This window comes from Zerene cesonia, chromosome 16, assembly GCF_012273895.1.
Source record: "Zerene cesonia ecotype Mississippi chromosome 16, Zerene_cesonia_1.1, whole genome shotgun sequence".
NCBI lineage: Eukaryota > Metazoa > Arthropoda > Insecta > Lepidoptera > Pieridae > Zerene > Zerene cesonia.
Genome location: NC_052117.1, coordinates 172533 through 191443, shown reverse-complemented (window position 1 = coordinate 191443; position 18911 = coordinate 172533). Strand labels below are relative to the sequence as shown.

The 18911-nt window shown below is 35.3% G+C and overlaps 4 protein-coding genes across 4 annotated transcripts; all 4 read left to right on the top strand.

Moving 5' to 3' along the window:
* Positions 1 to 1392: 1392 nt before the first annotated feature.
* LOC119832943 (protein Smaug) lies at positions 1393 to 8498 on the top strand. Its single transcript, XM_038356774.1, has 7 exons — positions 1393 to 1890; positions 2243 to 2447; positions 3080 to 3726; positions 4129 to 4341; positions 4757 to 4854; positions 5213 to 5343; positions 5876 to 8498. Exons 1-7 carry the CDS (start codon positions 1638 to 1640, stop codon positions 6066 to 6068), a joined length of 1740 nt encoding a protein of 579 aa, XP_038212702.1. The 5' UTR covers positions 1393 to 1637; the 3' UTR covers positions 6069 to 8498.
* A 688-nt stretch (positions 8499 to 9186) lies between these two features.
* Positions 9187 to 10711, top strand: LOC119832865 (zinc finger protein 93-like). The gene has a single exon (XM_038356663.1). It carries the CDS (start codon positions 9269 to 9271, stop codon positions 10664 to 10666), a length of 1398 nt encoding a protein of 465 aa, XP_038212591.1. The 5' UTR covers positions 9187 to 9268; the 3' UTR covers positions 10667 to 10711.
* A 580-nt stretch (positions 10712 to 11291) lies between these two features.
* On the top strand, positions 11292 to 12977 carry LOC119832741 (gastrula zinc finger protein XlCGF57.1-like). The gene has a single exon (XM_038356468.1). It carries the CDS (start codon positions 11435 to 11437, stop codon positions 12911 to 12913), a length of 1479 nt encoding a protein of 492 aa, XP_038212396.1. The 5' UTR covers positions 11292 to 11434; the 3' UTR covers positions 12914 to 12977.
* A 1234-nt stretch (positions 12978 to 14211) lies between these two features.
* LOC119832742 lies at positions 14212 to 18460 on the top strand. Its single transcript, XM_038356469.1, has 2 exons — positions 14212 to 14406; positions 15550 to 18460. Exons 1-2 carry the CDS (start codon positions 14398 to 14400, stop codon positions 16438 to 16440), a joined length of 900 nt encoding a protein of 299 aa, XP_038212397.1. The 5' UTR covers positions 14212 to 14397; the 3' UTR covers positions 16441 to 18460.
* Positions 18461 to 18911: the final 451 nt, after the last annotated feature.

Here is an 18911-nt window from a genome sequence, read left to right as displayed (position 1 = left end):
ATAAAGACATTCATTGAAATACATTTATATATATACTTACTACCATCCTGGTTCTTAAGCTTGGATAGCTTTTTCAATATATGAATATATTGAAATTTGTAATGTATTCGTCAAATGCCAGAAAGTATGTTATCATACAAACGCAATTTTTAATTGCTTATTTATATGAACAAATTATGAACTGAAAGATGTGTAATTTCTTTCAGTTCGTCATTTCCTTAATGAGTAGGATTAAGAATGCGACATGTCCCTAAACCTTTATGCAATAATAAGACCAAGTTCCACGGTGGTCTGGAATTCAGGAAGCCTATTTAAGTTAAATGTACCTTGGATTTTACAGTAACTCTTGTTTGGGACTGACGACAAAGCTTTTACTGATTGTTCTTGCGTAATTTTAATCTTGGGTTTTATCATTCTTCTTGTTTAGCCATTAAAAAAGGAGGCAGTGAGAATATAAAATCGATATGCCTACTTTTTTTAACACGCTTTTATTAGTATTTTCTTGTGTTTGGTTTCACGCGAGTATTATACATTTAGAAATTAAAAACTTTTCAACGGATTTTAAACGCGATTTATTCATTATATTATTAACCCGACGTTTCGAACACTTTGCAGCGAGCGTGGTCACGGGGAGACTGAGATGTTATATGTCTTGAAGGTCATACAACGCTTTTATTAGTTTAGTTTGTGATAGAAAAGCGCTTGACCACCATCTCGCCTGCTGGTAAGCGTAGATGTAGTCTCAGATGTAGCGCGCTTCCCTAGAAGGTACCTGTTCACTCTTTTTTTGATGATTCCCAGATTATACCCGACAGGGAACACAGACTCAGGAAGCATGTAGCAGTCCCTTGCGGTTCGAATAAAGAATGTGTATATGTAGGCATTGACTAATTTTCTTTCATATCATGTCGTCTAAACCACCGTGTCTCAACTATGTTCTCAAAATAAAAGAACAACAAACTACTCAACAGTGTTTTTATTATTATATTTCTATTTTTTACCATGTGGCTTACTATATTATTTAATATTATTTCAGTCTTGTTGTCGGGTGAAACTGAGACAAGAGCCAAAAGGCCGTTAAAACTAGATATGCGAATAGGTTTAATATGTATAAATGAATAAATTATAATAGTAAGCTTACTTACATAATATGCCTAACACTATTATGGTGATTTATTGAAAAAAAATTATTGTATTCAACGCCATCTAGTAATAACGAACAAAATTTATAAAAAAAAACTTGATCTATTATTTTTCAATTTATGTGTATCAAATACACGATTTATTTATTGAAATTATAGTGTCTTTTATTTATATCCGATTTAACAATATTGATACTTTGTAAATCATCTGTACTCAAACAGAAATTAATTAATTATCTGTGCACAGCCATCTTGGAAAATTAAATTATTTGACTGATCCGCGAATCGGAATAAATGTTATGTTTTCATTCTACCTACAATTTTAAAGCAAAAATTTCGCGCTGCACCACGTCGTACTCGTGGCTATTCCACCGCCGCCGCCGTTACAAGTCAAATATCTACAGGTCTGGAGTAATTCCACAATCAGCTGTCACATATCTGACGTGTATGGAACACAAACAAATCTGATATTTGCGGTGATATGCTGGAATCGAGATGAACGGCACGTTTTATGAGCAGCTGGGGGGTGTGGCAGGGGTGTTCGAGCAATGGGGCACGTGCGAACGGACGGTGGTCGCGTGCGCGCTGGCCCGCAGGGTGCCCTGGCCAGGGCTAAGGCTGGTGCAGAGGACTGTGGAAGCCGCCCTGCAGAACCATGTAGAAGACGAGCGCCTGGAACGAGACGCAAATGACGAAACGCTCTTAGCTAGCTTATTGGCGGCAAGGGCGAATGATGACGATGAAGAAGGTATATTGTTAATAAATATTCATAATTCCTTAACCATTTATTCTATAAAAAACCAGTGTTGTCCAAATATTGAACTGACCTCTTTCATATCTTATTGTCATAAGCATTAATTTAAACCTTAAAATTATTGTTTCCAAGATGTAAAAGCATATTTATATGTTTTTTCATAGCAACTTTAGAATTTGTGATATAATTTCTTGCTAAAACAACTATTGAAAATAATTCTGATTTCCTGAAAATATTTGTAGCCCTCAGTACAAAACACGAAAACATTCAGATTATTAAAAATTCAATATAAACTTGTTTGCAATCTCCTGTTGAAAAAATCCAAAATCATATGTGCATGCTACAGACAGTGAACGCCTCCGACAACTCCTGACCCTGCTGCCGTTACTCCGGACAGACAATGAGCGAGCAAAGAATGTATATGTGGGTGCAGCTCCAGCACTGGTACAGCGCTGTGTGGATGCTCCTCGGAGAACGATAGCACCAGACTTATGTAGACAACTGCTGTCGTATCTGCTGGTGCATCCCGCACTTACACATCATGACCAGAGGTATGTTTTTCTAATGTACTAATAAATCTATGTGCACAATCTGATTTCATTCTAATATTTCTTTTGCTTTGTTATTAATAAATTTCTTTTGTCCAAACCTTCTTGATGGCATCTTAATATTACATTTTAAAATTTTAGTCTTGTGAGATTAAAAAAATAGATAATGAACACACTATGAAAAGTGAAAAAAACCATGTCATGCAAATTATGCACAGTTATTAAAATTATAGTATTATCAATCTATACAAAATAAAATTGTTTGCATTTTGATGACCCAGTTGATGCAATAGTTGATAGATTACATGACCAGAGAAATGTATTTAACTGGACCTACTTATTGAACTATTTATTTTAAAATGTGTGTATGTAATAAGTTTATTAATTTATATTCATATAATATTTGACTCTGCATATGGTATACTGCATTTAGGGCGAAAAATAAATGTTGATTCTCAGACCCATATGCAAACAAAATTTTATATTACATACTGTTATAAAAATCATTGGTTTCTTTTAGATAAACTCCATCCGAAAATCATAGTTCTGACCATGTATTGCAAAAGAATTTTTATGTTCACCACTCTTACATACCTAGCTCAATGTTGTTAGCAACATCATACTTATTTTTGCAGGACATTAACACAATGGTTACGATACCTAGAAAATCATATATCAGGCAATAGAAATACAGAATCAGTATGGCAGCAACGAATAGACCCCTGTCTACTACCTGAGACAAATATTTGGAGCACCAATAATGCTTTTAGACGCACCATTGGCAAGAATGTGGAATTCAGAGGCATACTCGACGCGGTAGACCCGCCGTCCTATACGGACATGTTACAAGAGTCCTTCTCCAAGAATGGAAGGGATGTCGATATCAGTTTAGAAGGAGACATATTGAACTTTGATGTTGCAATTGGCAATCAAAAATCGCAGCGATCGAATAGTCTAACGCCTCCCTCAACTAATTTCTTGCAAATGTCGTCGTCTGCTGAGAATTTAAGCGACGAACCGTTTGTACAGAAGCCTAGAAGTTTTTCGTTATCAAGTGAACATAGTTTAGGACAATTAAGGCCGATTAGCGTTATGTACGGCACGACGGGGAGCGAGACAAGGTTGGACGACTTGAGGTCGAACAATTACACAGAGCACCCTGGCATGTCTACTGTAGCGGCTTGGTTGAAGAGTCTGAGGCTGCACAAGTATGTGTGGCTGTTCACCAATATAACTTATGAACAAATGATGGCGATGGATGAGAAATATTTAGAAAAATTAGGTGAGTATTTTGTGTCTGTATGTTATTGTTTCGAACCAAAAGCATGGGAGATTTTCAATTTTTTTTTTTTTGTTGTAATGTTACTATTTGCTTAAACTTAGAATCATTAGAATAACAATAAATACAAAGCTACATTTTTTATATTTCATATGTATATGTAGTGAAAGAAAGATGACTATCTACTACTTTATTCTTTCTCACACAGTGAAATATCACTTATGATGTGTAAGGGAAACTATTAAAAATTTCTCACTATTGCATTGCACAATCCAACGAAAAAAAAACCGTCAAAATCCGTTCAGCAGTTCTTGTAGTTATATAACTATAACAACTTAGATATGCGCATATAATTATTCTATTAATTATAATCCATGTAATAACCTTGCAATAAAAAAATTTCAGGTGTAACAAAAGGCGCCCGTCACAAAATCCTGCTCTCCATTAAGAAACTAAATGACAGACCAGCAACCCTGGAGGCAGTGCAGGCTGAACTAGCCTCGAGTCCGGGCGCCGCGTGTGTGGTGCGAGCGCTAGAGAAGCTGCGAGGGGTATTGCTGTCTCCCATGCCCCCAGGGTCTGAGTTACCTGCTGGACTCGTGCAGGCTTTGGATCTGGGTGAGGCCTCATTTATTATTATATTGATTTAGGCAACTTGTGTGCATTCAAAATACAGGTTAAAATCATACATATAAAAAAGAAAGTCCCCTAGTGGGGTATGAGGCAGATGATAAACATCTGTTTCACTGATCTATTTTCTTTGTGGACAAGTACGTGGTCAACCTTCAGATTCCTACCAGACCAACATTTTTTTTGTGATTCCTCCAAATCCAGCAGACCCCTTGATTCTATGTTTTAAGCATTATCATAAATTACTTAATAAATTTTTAAATATGTATGATGTCAAGAAAAAAAAATAATAATAAGAAATACGAAATATTATATTTAATAATTGTGTGTGAGGTGTTCTATAAACACAGTCTTTAAGGTAAATAATTTTTCTCTAATACATTAGAATACGTGAATATTCCAGCATCAAAGTGCATGACTGGTGAGAGTAGCGTGTGCAGTGCGGACGGAGAGCTGGACATGCTGGACCCGATGTCACTGCATTGCTGGCTTGTGGAGAAGGTGTGTAATATGTATCCATGTTATTACACGTGCCATAGTTTGGGTAAAAAATGTTTTAATTGACAAAAGTCAAGCAAAGTCGGTTGCTGCAACAGGAGTTACAAAAATTGTCAAGCAAAAATTGCCACATGCATAAAGAAAGCTTGAAAAATTAAGAATGACATATTTTTAATTGCGGGTGATATAAAACCTTTTTGAAAAAGTCCTTTTATGCTAAAATTAATATTTTATACATAGCTTGACATCTATGAATGTTTGTATCATTTGCATTCAATTGTACTAGTACCCTAGTACAATTCTATAAAAAGTCTATTTGAATAAATAAATGTATGAGTTTGTTATGTGTGACGGCGCGCAGGCGCTGCACCACGAGTCGTTCCGCGCGGGCGCGCTGCAGACGGCGCTGCGGCGGCTGCGCCACCGCCTGCCGCCGCGACAGTTCTTCCGCCACGTCAGCGAGCTGCCCGCGCTGCGCCGCAACAAGCCGCGGTGAGCGCGCACGCACCCCCACACCCGCACCCCCACACCCGCACGCGCGCACGCACCCCTACACCCGCACGCACGCATTCGCACACACGCACCCGCACACACACGCGCCCGGCTCTTTGCCAAACCGTAGCAACGCCTAGCCTCTCGGCCACCAGTGATCCCGCCGCAGTAATCGAATTTCTTCTACTCTTTCGGTTTCATGTGCCTAAGGGGCACCCCACTCCATCTATTGAGATCATTTAGAACCATCACAACCAATACGAAACATTATTTCAATGATTACAATATTGTATCGATGGAACGCGGCCTTTGTTAAATTGTTATTATGTATATCCAAAAAAGGTTAGTGGTAGTATTCTTTTTTTTTTCTAAAAATATATAAGCATGTAAGTATAAGCTTGAACTTCGCAAGTAATATACACGAGCACATACTCAACACTCATATGACAGACATGTACAGTATGCTCCCGTACTAAACTCATAGGTACCAATTAAATGAAAAAAAATCTTAGTATTTCTTTCTCCCCCGCAGGTGGCGTCTCCCTCAGACGAGTACGCGCGGCCGCCGCTCGTGGGCGCCGCCGCCCCCCCGCGGCAAATCCAACTCGTACCCCCCCTTTCCTCCGTTTCCCCCAACCCTACGTCCCCCCCACCTGCCCCCCCCGGACGACTACTCGAGCCTGGACGCGCTTTGTCTACAGATGACGGAACAGGCTATAAATTGAGGGGGGGTCACGGCCGGTTCGGAATTGATATAGATAAAACATTTTTGGACATAGACAACATTGTTTTTGCAATTGAGCGACTCTCGTCGATGGGGGTAATGTTGAGTGAGATATGGACAATATTTCGGAGTTGAGCGGTCGGTTTTCTTGTTTAAAAGTTTTGGTGATGTGAGTATTTTTGGGGGAGGAAAGATGTGTTATGAAGGGTTATTGTTGAAGAAAATTATCGTTAAGGTGTTGGTCTTTGGTGGTGAGATATTATTTGTTAGACGTTTGGTTTGTGCTCCTTACTTAAACCATGCCCTTCTATCCCACAATCCCATACGTTCTCCGCTTTCCTTTAATCCTATTTGCAATTCCAATTAACCAAATCCCATTCATTACTTAGGTAATGTAATTACAAAAGTAATAACCTAACTTGGTTTAACAAATTACAAAAAAAATGCAGTAATGAAACAGCATTTCATCATCAATTGACCAATAACTTAAATATTAAAATTAATTTATATTATTTGTTTGTTTTTACAGCGAAATATTGTTTTAAAATTGGATGAATTCATAAACTTGCAAACTGAAATCACCTTCTCAATATTTCTTGTTCAATTCGAAAGTCATGTAATATTAATAAATGTATTTATTATAAATATGTAATATAAATTAAGCGTATAAATTGCTTTTAAGGATATTAAACGAAGGAAGCTAAGCCGCTCGTTCGCCTACATATATTTCGAGCTTAGACTATTCGATTAAATGCTGCACTTGATATATAAAACCTTTTTAAAGGTCGCAAAACCAATTGTCGCAATGCATCGATACATGAATAATTAATTAATTACTAAATACATAATTACTTGCGTCCTACTAATGCTAACCAGAATAACCGACGTTTGTTTTTGAACAAATCGATGATTACTATAAGTTACTCAAAATGGCGAACATTTTGTATTTGATATGACAATGTCATAATATTTTTTTCATATGACACCAAGAATTTATAGTTGCATTCCCAATAGTAATCAAAGTCAGTAGAAGATTGTCCTTTTTTACTCATTTTTTTAAATTTCGAACCTCAATGGTGTTTTCTAGATCATTTAAATTTAAAAAGCAGTTTGCCAATATTCTTGAATAAACGTATTCAAAAGATAAATATGCCATCTCATATTATTCAAAACGAACGAAAGAGACGGGTATAATATTTATCCTCCAAATTATGTTAAAGTATTTACATAGTACGTGCGTATAACAGACTACAGGGCGTTATAACATAGTCACAGAGAGCTTTAAACAAAATCCAATTCAACTACAAAATTCGACATCACGATCCGTTTATTGAAACATGTAATTTTATAGCAATTAAGGATATGACAATATTAATTTTTTATATTTTTTGCACTGCGTAAAATTCACATTAATTTGTATATGGGGAGCTTATATTATTGTGTATATCATTAATTTATTTATTAAGTTTTATTGTGTAGTTAATTCTTTTTTTCGCAAACGTTCACGAATCATCGTTCAAGAGTTTGTATATAAAATTAAATAATGGAACGCGATACATCGACACTATCCGCCTTTATTGTTAATGGCGGTGATTTTACAAAATAATATATTTATAAGAGTGAGAGTGTACATCAAAGTGTATTGTACTATCTTTATGAGCTGATGTTTTACATTTTTTTTTTTTCAAGCAAATCAACCAAACTTATTCTACATTTATTTATTGTGTTCAATTAGCTCATAAAGATGGCGTACGTAAGCGTAAAGCTATGTCCTGAATTTCTTTGGTGCTAATTTGCAACATTCGTTTTTGGGTTAGCCGTTAGTACGTTAGCTAGATGTAGATTTCACAAGCACTGCCTGTCAGCAGAGCTTATTAGATTTACAGACGGCCTAAGTGCTCGTGGGCTCGGGCCAATTGTAAGTAATAATTGTTGTGTGGTGTGTATGTTGTTATTTTGGCGCGCGATAGCATTACCGTGTCAATGTCAAAATACTCGACGTTCGATTTTTGAATTTTCAATGACTGCTTTTTTTTCGAATGACTTTTTACACGTCAATCATATGTGTATATTGTACAGTATGTAGATCATAACTGATTGTTTTTCTGTGGTCTAGGCTAGTAATGCTATCACACCGCCTTATTAAATGTTACATTGTGCAAGAGACCAGTTGGCGGATAGCACTGTTAACTTATTTAGGCGTAATTGTTGACTGATTGAATAATTTATATTTCAATATCATTAATTTTTGTTTTAAATGTTATATAGAATGCTATCTTTTACGGATGTTTTGACTGGATCAAAATTATTTTTGATTGTGAAGTGTGCAATTTATTTTGTATTGATTTAATTATATTATGGTTACTATTGTATGGTTATTTCTTCACATTGTGTTGACAATTACAGATGTATATGCAAAGTCTACATGCGATCTATTGTTTTATTTCTCAATTAATTTTCTCTGTATATTTCTTCATTTCTATTCTGTTATACTATTTTTTCAAAATTACTTTCGTCTTGGACTGTGATAAACACTTGGTTAGAAAAACCTATTAAATAAATAGTTAATGCATCTATCTTTTATTTTTTAAAACGAAACGTTACAAAACGATTACACGTCGTTCACTCTACACACTAAAATGTAGGATTTCATGTTGTGTGTCATCTTGTTTCTTAGTATATAATTTGTTGTTAGTACATAAAATGACAATATGGAGTAAAAAACTTTTAGAAATATGAGGGAAAATAATTAAGATTTCATTAACGGGAAAAAATAAAAATTTAAAACCGAGATAAAATCGAAGCACATTTCACAAAAAGCTAAGGTACCTTTGTAGACACAAAATAACTGAAATGTTCTGGGTAGAAGTTGAGAGACAGAAAAACTTACGCTAACAAATGAAATAAAATCCTTAGACTTCAAAGTGGACCTAAAAAAAAAATAGTGTTATAAAGTGAAATGTAAATTGTCGAAAAATGCCACTCAATGGTATCTCATTTATATCATATTTTTCCATAGATAGTATCATCTATAGTACCCCTTTGCTGCTTCCAGTGTGACTTGCGAGTCAATGTGACGTTTGACAATCAAGTGAATTGTCAATAATGCAATAAATAAAAACAATAATTCTCTGTATGTAAAACAAAACAAATTCTAATTTATTTGAGATAAACTGCCAGTTTTTTATTAATTTGAAGAAAATGCAAACAAAAGTATGCCGTTTATGTTGTGAAAATGAAGGAACGATCCATATTTTTGATAATACCGATGAATTAAATCTAAGTGTTAAAATAATGTATTGCTGCAATAAATCTAAAGTTAACATTGAAGAGGACGATATTCTTCCTAAAGTCATTTGTTCTGCTTGTCATATTCAGTTAAGCAAATCTTACGATTTTATACTGCAATGCGAATCGGCAGATCAAAAACTACGCTCATTACAGTTTGTGATACACGGTAACATCGAGACAATTAAGGCAAAGGATTCGATAATTGCATACGAATTTAAAGTTGAGCATACAAGTGACGATGAAAGAAGTAACCCACCTCTATTGGAAAGTAGGGAATCTTCTCCAGTTGTGAGGGAGAAGGTACTATGTTCTGTGAAAAGAAGTGGAAAGAAGACTCGAAAAAAAGTTAACACCAATCGTCGACCAGTTCGTTGCCCAACTTGTGACAAGGCATGTTTGAATAATTCTGCATTAATGGCACACATGAGAGCACATTCTGATAAGCGCGCCTTTAAATGCTCCCTTTGTGATAAGACATACAAGGACCCAGCAGGATTAAAACGACATACAGAAACTAATCACACTGAATTTAGAACTCGTAATTTTGTTTGTGAAAATTGTGGAAAGCGATTCTTCACCAAAAGGTGTTTGAACACTCACACACGCACACATACAGGCGAAACTCCATTTGCTTGTAAATTATGTCCTGCCCAATTTACACAGTCAGGATCATTAATTAGACACAAAAGAACACACACAGGAGAAAAGCCTTTCAAATGCAGTTTATGTCATAAGAATTTTTGTTCTAAATCTGAATTAACCATACATGCAAAGGTTCATAGTCAAGAAAAGAATTACACTTGCATCTTTTGCAATTTGAAATTTAAGCACAGCCATAGTTTGAAGAAACATATACAGCATCATGAGAGTAAATCCGCATGCTTTGTTTGTGATCTGTGCAAGAAAACATTCTTTCAAAAGAATAATTTAGCCACACATATCAAACGCAGGCATTCTGCTCAATCAGGTTTCTGTAATATATGCTCCAAGTATGCATCTAATATAGAAATGCACATGTGGAAGCACAATGATTACAGGGGATTGAAATGTGATTATTGTTCCAACTCCTTCTTTGATAAGAAAGGCTTAGTTAGGCACATGACTTATAAGCACAAAGACTACAAACACAAGTGTGCAGAAAATGGTTGTGGAGCAATATTCCCAGTGAAACAAATGCTTGAGTACCACATAGCAAGATTTCATTCTACTGAAAAGCCATTCCCTTGTGATTTGTGTTCTAGGGCATTTTATAGAAAAAGCGACTGTGCCAGACATAAATTAGGTACACATAAAGACAAAGTTATATGATTTAAACCAATTTTAGGTAAATGTATACAATAAATATTTTTAATGTCACATGTATTTGCTTGTTTTTCATAAACTTACTGAATATTTTTTTTAAAGAAGTACTGTCTTGAGGTGGGATATGAACTCATGTTCCTCTCTTTAACATGATTTAGAACTCTTGGCTACCAATTATATTTCTCAAATATTAAAAAATTGCATTTAATGCATATAGCAGTAGTTGGTACCATAGGATGCTCCTGAAGGCACATATAACCGAGAGAATAAAATAATATCGATTGCTGAATTAGTGATATTAGTGTTGGATGTGAAATCGAATCTCACCTCATGATCGATTTTTTTTTTTGTATTTTTTTATTATTAAAATTTGATTGACTTAAAGTTAAACGTGCAAAGCACCAAAATTTATTTTAAGTGGTAGGTGAGGATGTTTCTTATCGCTTACTGTGTGATCGAGTATTAGTCTATTTTGTACGAGTATTAGCATTTTTATTAGTTTTTTTCTTAACTGTGAATTAAGTATATTACATACATGTTGTGAAATGTGAACGCAATTATAGAGGTTTCAACAAAATATTATGTCAAAACGCTGAAATTAAAATGACATTGACATTTGACATTAAAAAATCAATAACAAAAGTAGAGAGACTGATTCTAACATAATAAAATTTAATTTGCTTCAAAACAGGAAATAAATTGCAATGTAAACCGCCTAGATGGCATAGTAAAGTAATATTCCGTATATTCGCTGTAACTAACTTGTTTTAAACAATGGAAAATATCTGCAGAATTTGTCTTGAGAAACCCGGCGTAATATCCCTTTTTGCAAATGAACCAAATGAAATACGTTATTGTGATAAAGTAACTCGATTAGTCAATATATTGATATCAGAAGAAGATGGTCTGCCTACGAAATTATGTGAGCAGTGTACAATCGATCTAAACTCGTCCCATCAATTTGTTCTAAAATGTGAGGCTTCAGACAAAGCATTACGCTGCGTTAGCCCTATTGACTTGTTCACTACAATAGAATTAAAAATAGTAAAAGAAGAGGTAAACCTTTGTGATACAAAATTAGATGATATTTTGGACGAGGGACATAGCACAGAAAACGATTTTGACTTAAAACCTTTGCTAGAAACTTCGACTACTTGTAGTAACACAGAAAACAATGTTACAGAACTGTCGACAACTGAACAGAAAGCGAAAAGAAAAACTCGTAAGAAACAGAGCAACAGTGGCCCAGCGCAATGTGTTGTCTGTGGTCTTATGACAAAGAGTCAGTCTGCTCTAGAAATACATATGCGGGTACACACAAAAGAGAAACCTTTCGCCTGTGATAACTGTGACGCAAAATTCCCGTCCAAGGGGAATCTCAAACGCCACATTGATGTTTATCATTCTGTGAGGGAACGTAAATTCACTTGTGAAAAGTGTGGCAATAGTTTCTTTAGTAAAAACGATATAATAACACACATACGAGTTCATACAAATGAGACGCCGTTCGCTTGCATGTACTGCCCGAAACGGTTCAAGCAATTGACTTCAAGGAACCGCCACCAAACCACTCACACAGGTTTGAAGCCCTATGCTTGTCCAATTTGCAACAAGAAGTTTGCTCATCGCAACCTTGTTGTCAAGCACCAGAGTGTGCACAGTGACGAAAGGAAATTCACTTGTCACCTGTGCAATAAATCGTTGAAAACGAAATCTAGTTTGCGCGTTCATATGAGCCTGCATAAAAATGAGAAACGAAATGTTTGCAGCTTTTGCGGCATGACATTTTCAATGAAAGGCAATCTGCAGACTCATATAAGAAGAGTTCATTCCGAGAAGTCGGGTCAGTGTACTATATGCTTGAAAACATTCTCGAATTTAGAAGTACATTTAAGGAAGCATACTGGAGAAAGGCCTTACACCTGCCCCACTTGCAACATGTCCTTTGCTGTGAAAGGAGCCTTGAAGTACCATATGTTCTTCAAACATGAAAATACGGATAAATTCAAATGTTCTATAGGTGATTGCATGAAAACATTTCCAACAGCTCCTAGATTAGAATTCCATTTATTAAAACAACATTCCAAACACACCCCTTATGTTTGTCAGCATTGTTCCAAAGGTTTCTACAGGACAAGTGATCTATCAAGACATTTGAAAAACAGTCATATGGATGTTAATATGAAATCGTCATTCAAAACCGTACCATCATTAAACACAGTAAACACAGTATTCACAATAGCACAGACATAGCTGAGTTAAGACTGATTAATTATTTATTAAGTTAAAGTGAATTTGATGTAGAAATAATATATATTTACAGTATTTCGTTGTTGTTTTCATTACCCATCCAAAACAGATTTATAGTTTACTAGCTTCGCCCTGCGGTTTCATCCGCGTAAGTCCGTATCCCGAAGGAATATCGGGATAAAAAGTTGCCTATATGTTATACCAGTTGTCCAGCTGTCTACGTACCAAATTTCATTGCAATTGGTTCAGTAGTTATTACGTGAAGGAGCAACAAACACACACCCATCCTTACAAACTTTCGCATTTATAATATTAGAAGGATATTAGATATTAGGTCAATATTTTCTGACAATCATTTAGATTGTTGAATCAATTTTGTTATACGCCCTAATTATATATCGTCGAGTACGTATTTTTTATTTTATTTAATTTAATATATTTTTTTAATAATAAATTGTTTAGTATGTGTCAGATTAGTAAAAACGTATTTCTAAATTAAAAAAAAAAAACTATCATTTTATTATTTAAACTAGCGGTCCGCGTCGGCTTCGCCCGTGGTACATATTATATATAATATCTCCATCCTCGATAAATGGGCTATCTAAAACAAAGAATTTTTCAAAGCGGACCAGTAGTTCAACAAACAAACAAACTCTTCATCTTTATGATATTAATATAGATATAGAAAAAAAATCAGGAAAAATTGAATGTTTTATTGATAGTGCCCTATGGCTTCTTTTAATGTGATATTTTCCGAACCCTTAAATATATCCTTTTCCGGTCACAAGTTAATGTTAAAAGGGCCCGGACGACGCGAGTCCCTTCCAAAATCAGTAGCGCGGAAATCCGTGTTTAAATTTCAAACAGTCGTTTAAACTTTATTTCTCTCGGTAAAACAGCTCGCATTAATTGTAGAATTATTAGCCTAATCAGAAATGATATATTGTAAAAAACAAAATATAGCATCAGTGTAAATAAGTTAAATTTTTATTTATTCTATATTTTTAGGTAAGTACTATACTATTTGCTAAATTATTATTGTTATTCTTTTTTTTTTTTTTGATTTAACCATGGATTTTGTGGATATAGTTCTAATAGATACCTAGCCAGTAATTCCAAAAGTATGCCTGAACTTATTAATTCTCTTGATGAAGAATATTATTAAGCCATAACAGCCGTAGTAAGCGACTTATAATATGTGTGTACATCTGCTCCAGACAGTTTCAAGTCTATCGCTTTATAAATCCCCCGTGTAATATTTTGTACACCTTTCTCTTTTCCACAGGTAAGTAATCCTCTCACTCGCGCTAATTAGACGGTGATACGCGCACGCCGCAGAGGACGTTAGCCCGCGGCCCGTGACAGACGCGTTCGTTCGTAAGCGGTAATCTACTTAAAATCGTGGCAGGTGTCGGTACCGTCATGTGTGTGTAAAGTGAAGTTTTGTGCCAATTTAGTTTCCTGTTAACGGATTGTAATATTCGAATATGGGTGAAGTAAGTATCTGTTGAGTTCTTGTTGGAATGTGCTCGCTGCTCTAGATGGTGGTCAGTAGATCCTTTGATCGCGAGTTCGTAGGTCGATGGCTTGTGATACAGTTTATACGACGCGTAGTCTCATTTCTGCTATAATTACGTGCTGAATAAAATTTTTGAATGTACACCGGGGTACAAAGAAAGCTTTTACGAGGTCACTTCCACAGTCTGGCGTCGGCCCGCCGAGATTAAAGTACTGTTATACATCTGATAAGACCCTCGATATATTATCTTCGATATTGTTCATTTTTATTGGAATCGAACGTACTTGCAATAACAAATGAGTGGGTATTGTCTTATCTGTACGTATTAACTAATATGCTATCGACCCAATCAATATATCTGATATACACACTTGAAAGTTATATAGTTATTGACCACAATGAAAAAAAAACGGGATAATTCATTGCAAAGTCAATATTAATTTGTCTTAGTTTATGTGTATGTTTGATAGAAGCATAGGAAAAGTTTAAGACTAGTTTAGATCGTAAGAAAGCGAGTAGATGTTAACTTAGCACATTCTCAAGTATGACCTCTATAATTTACCTGAACTTCAAGTTAACGTAAGCGCATTTCTTCACATAATATAGCTACATATGCCACTATATAGAACTATGTAAATTCCTTGTTTCTAGCAAATATATATGTATTTCTATAATTATATTTATCATATATATAGCACTTGCATGAATTATTTTCAAGTGATGTAAAGTTTTTGAAGGTAAATTGCAAGCTGTGTAATCATAAAAATATATCTGTTCTCGAACAGACAAACTTAATTTTATGAATCATTTTGTGAATCATAAAATAAATACAGTTTATAAGTTTATTACCATATGCAATAGACATTCATTTAATATTCCCTATATGTATCTTATACCTACTTTGAGTGAATATGAAATGCATTAAGCACTACAGAAAAATGATCACGTTTTTACAAATCTGTGTCACATTGTAAGGTCACAGCGGACCAGTAGGTATCAAGATACACTCGCAATAAAATATAGCATATACGGCAATATTGCACAATAAAGATAGCACGGTCACGTTTGTCATATAAATACTTTTATGTTGCGATTCAAAAATGTCTTTTCATTTTTCCAGTCATTGCTGAAAGAGGATCCCCTCACCAGGATCCAGAGGGAAATTATTGAAGTCACGGAGCGAGAAAGGGAGTTCAAGGAGGGCCATTTCAGAATTAACAGGCTTTTGTCAGAGTCCACCATTGATGTAAACAAACAAAATGGCCACGTCAATGGCAATGGCATTGATAAGCCTGGGAAAACTTTAAATAGAGCCGTGTCTACTTCACATCTACTGGGGCCTATAGCACCATCACCTCCTACTACGCCCACCCTCCTGAACACGAATGGCTATACACGCAGGTTTACACCTCAAAATGGGACTAAAGGCTTGATGCAAAGGTTTATCGCAAACAAGGGTAAAATGCCTGTCACCTCGCCTGGTACTCCAACATCCCCAACTGCGTTGACTACAACTCCCTTCCCGCCGGCTCCGATCGTCCCGATCGTACCCGTCGTCGCACCGACTGCTATAACCCGAACTCCCGAGGGTAAACCAGTGAGAAAGGGTTACGTCCCAGTGGAAGAAAAAATTCAAAAGGAGCTTCAAGAGATGAAAAATAGGGAGCACGAGTTAAAGAAAATGAGAAAGAAACAAAAGCCGTTCGACTTAGAGCTCAGTGATAATGAAACAACTTCAGAATCTGAGGATGAAGAAATTCCCATGCCGGGAAAATTGAAAGCTACAAAATCGATAGGCGAACTATATGAGGCATTGAACGAGGATCTGAGGTCGCCTTCTCCGAGAAACAGTTCCGGGCACGACTCCATCGGAAGCTTGAAGCCGGCGAAATCGTTGGCAGAGCTATGTGAGTTGAGTCCGGGACAAGAGTTCCTCGCTCCGAGTTCCACGCGCCTGATAGCCCAATGGGAATCCATGATTCAACAAAAACAAGAAGCGGGCGCGGCCTAAACCATCGGGGTTTTCGTTAAAGCTTGTGACGCCAAAACTGCATCGTAAACAAAAATCGGTGGACTGGAAACGCGTGGCGCGTATGCGCGTCATATGGTTAGTGTAACGGACTGGACGCCAGTTGGCATTTCGTGATCGTTAAACTCCAACATCCTAACGGTCTGTGCTGTCTGTGCCCGAGTGAAACAGTTCGATTTCTCATTTTTTCGGCCAATCGATTGTGAAGCAATTAATTTTCTCCGCGAACAATGCAAATGATGGTTATCCGTAACGTCTATTAATACGCTGGAAAGCCGATACGCGAGGCATACGGTGTGAGATAGTTTCATCCCATTGTTTAGTATTTCTAGTGTATTCAAGAGGTTTTTTAGTAGCTTTCCCGGCGCATGCGTCTTAGCATTAGCACGTGAAGAGAAGCCTCAATCGTCGTGGGAAATTGGGAAATGTAAGAATAGCTGTGACCTTGTTACGCTCGCTATGTATAAAAAACTATTTTAAAAGTTTTTGAAACAAATTTCTATCTCCAAGAGTTGAGTTTCTATGTTCTTCCGTTCAATGGATATATTGATACATTTGAGCCAAACAAAATTAAATATTAGATTAGTTACTAAATTAGCTTTCTTTGCACCTTTTATCACGTTTCATAAGAGCGATAGCAGGCCAATGCTGTCTAATTGCATTTGGATGCGTGATTATCATGCATTATTCATTATTCAATTGCGACATACTTTCACGTTTCTTGTATGACCTTTTCTAAAACTAATCTTATTTTCAATTCTTTTTATGTTTATTTGTTACATATTTTCAACTATTTTATTCTCTCTTGTATAACAAAAATGAAATTAGTTTCAAAAGCTTGTATTTTTAAAAGATACAAAGTACTTATAAAGTTTCCTATTTAAACATTTCTGTGTACTTAGATATTTAAGCGCATGTCCTAGGCCTCGCTAATCAAAAATATTCTTAGCCAATGAATTTACTTGTATATTTGTGTATAAATACGAAAAAAACGTTGATCGTTGAAATAGAGTGCCTTATTTTATGTAGCGTGTAGCACAAGTTTTAATACTTTTTTATCAATGACAATTTATGTTCTATAATAAATCGTTCATTAGTCGATGGCAACTCTATCTTTTGTATATTGTATTTATTAATTATAAATTAAAATATTTTATCAGTGATATAGTCACTAAATGTTATTGAAATGATTATGAATACCTATGGATTTAATGTAAAAAACAAACAGATCGATAAAAATAAACGTGACCATAATTTTAATCGAGTTTAATATCTTATCAGCGCCAGATACAGTTCGAGAAACAATTATTGTTGAAATATATTATTATTCTATTAAAGTATCTTTAAATTTAAATAGCATATATTTTATAAGAATATTGAACAGATTCTTTATGATTGTATAAATAAATGAAGTAATTCTTTATCGATATTGTAAATCTCTAAAAACGTAGTATTGCGTTAAGCGGGAAAGTGGATCGAAATTATATGCAACGGCGCTGTTTCAACTTAGCGCTTCTATATGTAGAATTTTGTTGACAATAAGTGGAAAAATATGCTTTCTTGATATAAATAGCCGAGTATTTATTTCACTTATATTTTGATATAATATATATGCACTAGTTCATTGGAAAAATAAACATTAGAAGAATAGGTGCGTAAATCTTTAAAAGAGTCACTGAACATTATTTTCTAGAACTTCGAACTATATAAAGTTTTTATTCCCTTTTCAATAATGTTCTAATGCAGTTAAATACTCGCCTATATATGTCTTGAACTCAATAAAAAAGAGCCATGACTGTATCGCTAAGACTACAGCTGGCTAACATAATTTTAATATCTATCGCTTGCAAGCCTGTCCTACGTACAGTCCTATGTGATAAAATGCCTTAAAAGATTGCATAATACTGTTTAAAAATGTTTACAAATTCGATATTTACAAAATGTAGTGTAATTGTAATTTATATGTAGGGTTATCGCAATAAAAACGTTGTCAATAAAGAAATGCTTTCTCTTTTCAATACCACATGTCCTCGTGTTACGGACTTGTAATTGATACAGTGGATTCGTTTGTGTCTGGTTTAACAAATTCTGTAGTGTTAAGAACCACATCCAACTATACAGGTATATGAAATGATATTTAAACAGACTGCAATTAAAGTATTACAGATTTCACGTTTTTATTTACTAACTGTAATCCGCGGCGTGAATCCGATCGTACCCGGGTAAAAAGTACCCTATTTTCTAATCCAGACTTTTATCTATCTTCGTATCAAATTTCATACAGATACGTTAAGCTGTTTTGGCGTGAAACAGTAACAAAGATCTGTACATCCATCCAGCGATCCATGCTTAGAAACAGTCGCATTTATATTATTAATTAATAGGATCTATGGTTGGGTATCTCAGGTAACTTGCAGTGAAAGACGTTGACGCGTCAAAAGAGATATATTTCT